We start from the raw sequence: 4,451 nt of genomic DNA on the forward strand, positions 1-4,451 counted from the left end.
ACATTTTTCGACAGCCAGTATTTTCTTAAAATATTTTTGAAATATTTTAAAAGCTCAGATCCTAAATTTTCACATTTTCACATTCATATTTACGCGCGTTTTCGTTGGTAGTAGTACCATTAAAGTATATTTTATCAAGTATATATAAAAATGAAGCTTTCAAAAATTTAGGAGAAATATGAAATAACAAAAATAATGGCTATATATTATACTTCGTCCGTGATGAAAGCATGCAAATATCATTTCAATTGGAATAGATAATCATATACCAGTTGAATATATATATATACACATATATATGTTCTAATCATATAGGATTTTTCCATTAGATAGATAAGATATCTTTAATATTTATAGGTAACTGTAATTTTATTAAAATCTTTGATTATATAATATATTTATTCTACAATGAAAATATTATATGATTAAATATACAATAAAATCTATTCAACTTTTTCAGCGGTTCATTGACATCAACAAATTATTTGATATCCAATACTAATATTGCAATTGTACAACACATAACATCAGAGATATATCCCTACTCTGCTGCTGAACAAAGATCTCTTAGCTTATAAATCTTTTGTACCGATCAGCAGTTAGTAACTGATTTTTAAACATGAAGTTCTTAACAGCTGTTTGCTTGGTTGCTCATATTTGTCTAACAATCTGCAAAGAAATTTCTGTCTCCAATACAAGTATTCCTTTAGTTCTCATTACATGGGATTACGAAGGTGCTACTCAAAAAGGTAAATCTGACCTGTATAACTCCTGAAAAGCAACACGATATTAATAAAAATGTTTTCTATTTATTTTTAGCATGGGATGTTCTGTATCATGAAAAGAGAAGCGCTTTAGATGCTATAGAAGAAAGTTGTAGTCTCTGCGAAGAACAAAGATGCAGGAAAACTGTAGGATATGGAGGCAGCCCGGACGAAGCCGGAGAAACTACATTAGATGCTTTAATTATGGACGGGTAGAATTATTATTTATTTAGAAATACATTAATTTTATAGCAATTATATTTGTGAATTTATTTATTCGTTTACAGTGTTACAATGGATGTTGGAGGAGTGGGTCTTTTAAGGAACATTAAAAATGCAATTTCTGTTGCACGCAAAGTTCTCCATAACACTAAGCATTCTTTACTCGGTGGGAACCTGGCAACAAAATTTGCGGTAGAAATGGGATTCAAAGAAGAATCCTTACAAACCGAAGAGTCTAAAAAAATGTGGGAAGATTGGAAAGCTAACAATTGTCAGCCAAATTTTTGGAAGGTAAAGCGTCGCAAATATCAAACTATTAACAGGCAAAAGAAATAACGTTAGAAGCGAAAGATCTGTGCGTATCTAATAGAATTGCTAACTTTGATCATCTAATATTATATGTTGTTTGTTCAGAATGTATTGCCAGATCCTGAAGAGAATTGTGGTCCGTATCATACTATGGAAAGTTTCATGAATAACAAAGAGAAAGAACACGAATCGTATATAACCGAAGAAAATCACGACACGATCGGAGTTATAGCGATAGATTCGAACGGGCACATAGCGGCTGGTACATCGACAAATGGCGCTAGAAACAAAATTCCTGGTCGTATCGGAGATTCTCCGATTGCAGGCGCAGGTGCTTACGCTGATCAAAGTGTTGGTGCAGCTGCTGCAACCGGTGAAGGCGATATCATGATGCGGTTTTTACCTAGGTAAAAAGAAATTGAACTGGGTAGAAAATATCTGTGGAAAATGGAAAATAAAATTTCGTCGATTTCAGCTTTTTAGCCGTGGAAGAGATGCGACGTGGTGCTACTCCCAGCGAAGCTGCAGCAACAGCTGTCAGTAGAATCGCTGAACATTATCCGACATTTACTGGTGCAGTAATTGCCATAAATAAAAACGGAGAATATGGCGCAGCGTGCAATGGTATTACTCGTTTTGCACATTATGTTGCTAATCCTGAGTTAAAAAAACCAACCATGCTTTATGTAAATTGTATAGATTTTGAAAGTACAAAATATGAAGTTAATTTGCTGCAGAATTAAATAAATTAATCGTGATCGGTTATTGCTCCGAATTATAATAATTCGTTTGTAATTTTATCAGTTATGTCGTTAATGCGATATTACATACATGTAATAAAAATATTATCGTATCAAGGAAATAAATATGAAATTTTTCTATGTACGCATATTAGTATATATTATTTAAAAACCAGAAGAATAATAAAATGAAATTATCAATCGAGTTTGTATAATTCATCGGGTTCTCCTAGATGTCAGGGCAATCATTGTTTGTGACTTGTGGTGTTTGTGTCGCTGAAAGTGATGTTTCGACTTGGATGCAATATTTAATAGGTTTATCAAATAATTAATCGAGAAATATTATTTTCTGGTTGTTGAGAGGAGAAATTTGAGAAGAGTAAACGTATGTTTTGTACCGAATTTTTCTTGGATTTAATTATTCTTAATATTTGTTTGTACGTAAGTTACGCTCGTTTTAATCGATTAACCTTATTCATCAGACATCTAAAGGGAAGAAGAAAAATGCCAGAAACGTCGGAAGAGGACATGGGAATGTCCGTTCGTTTGACGAACGATGATTTTCGAAAATTATTAATGACGCCAAGAGCATCGGTTCCATCCGCTACGCCAGCGTCCGTACCAGGAACGGTTAGAGATGCTAGTGCAAAAACTGCCCAGACACCAAATATCAGCGGTGGCAGTAGAGCAGAGCTTCGAAGGAAAAAGAAAAGTTTCTACGCTAAATTGAAAAAGCAAGAAGAGGATAAGATGGCAGAATTAGCGGAAAAATATAGGGACAGAGCAAGGGAACGTAGAGACGGCACGAATCAAGATTATCAAGCGGAAGATCCAATGAATAGCGCCAGCGCGTATCGTGCTGTTGCGCCTGATTTGAAATCCGGTATGGACGCTGCCGAACGCAGGAGACAAATGATTCAGCAGTCGAAATTCTTGGGAGGCGACATGGAGCATACTCACTTGGTAAAGGGATTGGATTACGCCCTTCTGCAAAAGGTAATACTTTGAAACACGAAAGGTCGCATGCATCGGATGGATAACATTATCCGACTAAGATTTTGTTTGATAGGTGAGAAGCGAAATAGAGGCTAAAGAACACGAACAAGAGCAGGAAATGGAGAAATTGGTGAAACCGAAAGATAAAATTAAAGAGAAGAAGGAGGGAGAAAAGAAGGACGATGAAATGCAATTCAAAACGAAAATAGGACGTAACGTGTACAGAACCGTAATGACAATGAAATCGAAGCAAATCGAAAGAAACGAGTTATTTACACCGGGTCGTATGGCTTACGTGATAGAGCTGGACGACGAGAATACAGACGTAGATATACCGACCACTTTGATCAGAAGCAAAGCGGACGTACCGACCACGGATAACACTCCTACTTTGACGACGAACGATATCGTGATAAACAAATTAGCGCAAATCTTATCGTATTTACGACAAGGCAATCGTCACGGGAAGAAAGGAAAGAAGAACAAAGACGGACGATCTAGGCCCGACGATATGAACGATATGGATATCGCTCCGAGACCTCAGGACGAAAGTATTTACGGGGATATCGGCGATTACGTTCCAACTATTGGGAAGAAAGATGCGAATCCGTCGTCTCGAGAGAAAAAGAAAGGTTCTTATTTCGACAAATCGGAGAATACTCTGGATACAGACGACAAAGCGAATACTCCGCAATTACCGAGTATAGCAGTTTCGAATTCAGAAAGTAATGCTCCTAAGAAAGGGGCGCTTCTGAATAAATTAGCCGCAGAGCCGGAAGGTTACGCGGAATGCTATCCAGGTTTGGACGAGATGCAGGATGCCATAGACGATTCGGACGACGAAGTAGATTATACCAAGATGGATCTTGGTAACAAGAAAGGCCCTATCGGAAGATGGGACTTTGATACTCCGGAGGAGTACAGCGAATATATGAATAACAAGGAAGCACTGCCGAAAGCGGCATTCCAGTATGGAGTTAAAATGGCCGACGGAAGGAGGACCAGAAAGTACAATAAAGAAAAGAACGAGAAAGCAGAGTTGGACAGAGAATGGCAGAAGATTCAAAATATCATGAATAAGAGGAAACCTACGACGATGTTGGATGGGGCTGGGGAATTTAAAGTACCTAGATATTAAGAAATCTAATATATTACAATTAATTACGCAATTAGTTAAGTTTACGTTGTAGCGTGGTAGCAGGCGTCGAACCAACTACCGGCGCAATAAAAGATTCAACGTTATTTTTCAAATAACGCGATCTCTCGAAAATTGCATTATCAACGTTTCCACGTAATCAAATACTTATATAAACTACTTATTTGTCTCGGTGAAAGATCTGCACATCCGTGACCTAAAACTGACTCGAACCGGTAGCAGACGAGTCGGGTAAACAGCTTATCTAAGACCTCTGACCGATCT

At 37.2% G+C, this 4,451-nt stretch overlaps 2 protein-coding genes across 2 annotated transcripts; both read left to right on the forward strand.

Annotated features, from left to right (window-relative positions):
* The first annotated feature begins 207 nt into the window (after positions 1 to 207).
* On the forward strand, positions 208 to 2,180 carry LOC100880157 (N(4)-(Beta-N-acetylglucosaminyl)-L-asparaginase). The gene is made up of 6 exons (XM_012289453.2): positions 208 to 357; positions 461 to 749; positions 820 to 976; positions 1,052 to 1,277; positions 1,401 to 1,702; positions 1,771 to 2,180. Exons 2-6 carry the CDS (start codon positions 620 to 622, stop codon positions 2,036 to 2,038), a joined length of 1,083 nt encoding a protein of 360 aa, XP_012144843.2. The 5' UTR covers positions 208 to 357; positions 461 to 619; the 3' UTR covers positions 2,039 to 2,180.
* Positions 2,181 to 2,270: 90 nt separating this feature from the next.
* LOC105662981 (IC cytokine homolog beag) lies at positions 2,271 to 4,301 on the forward strand. Its single transcript, XM_012289479.2, has 3 exons — positions 2,271 to 2,420; positions 2,518 to 3,031; positions 3,105 to 4,301. Exons 2-3 carry the CDS (start codon positions 2,540 to 2,542, stop codon positions 4,167 to 4,169), a joined length of 1,557 nt encoding a protein of 518 aa, XP_012144869.1. The 5' UTR covers positions 2,271 to 2,420; positions 2,518 to 2,539; the 3' UTR covers positions 4,170 to 4,301.
* Positions 4,302 to 4,451: the final 150 nt, after the last annotated feature.

This window comes from Megachile rotundata, chromosome 16 (genome assembly GCF_050947335.1).
Source record: "Megachile rotundata isolate GNS110a chromosome 16, iyMegRotu1, whole genome shotgun sequence".
Classification (NCBI taxonomy): domain Eukaryota; kingdom Metazoa; phylum Arthropoda; class Insecta; order Hymenoptera; family Megachilidae; genus Megachile; species Megachile rotundata.

Excerpts from the sequence above, each read along its gene's own strand:
- LOC100880157 (XM_012289453.2), top strand. The coding sequence starts at position 620 with ATGAAGTTCTTAACAGCTGTTTGCTTGGTTGCTCATATTTGTCTAACA. Across the intron at positions 750-819 it reads CGAAGGTGCTACTCAAAAAG|CATGGGATGTTCTGTATCAT; the intron begins GTAAATCTGACC and ends ATTTATTTTTAG. Across the intron at positions 1,703-1,770 it reads ATGATGCGGTTTTTACCTAG|CTTTTTAGCCGTGGAAGAGA; the intron begins GTAAAAAGAAAT and ends CGTCGATTTCAG.
- LOC105662981 (XM_012289479.2), top strand. The coding sequence starts at position 2,540 with ATGCCAGAAACGTCGGAAGAGGACATGGGAATGTCCGTTCGTTTGACG. Across the intron at positions 3,032-3,104 it reads ATTACGCCCTTCTGCAAAAG|GTGAGAAGCGAAATAGAGGC; the intron begins GTAATACTTTGA and ends TTTGTTTGATAG.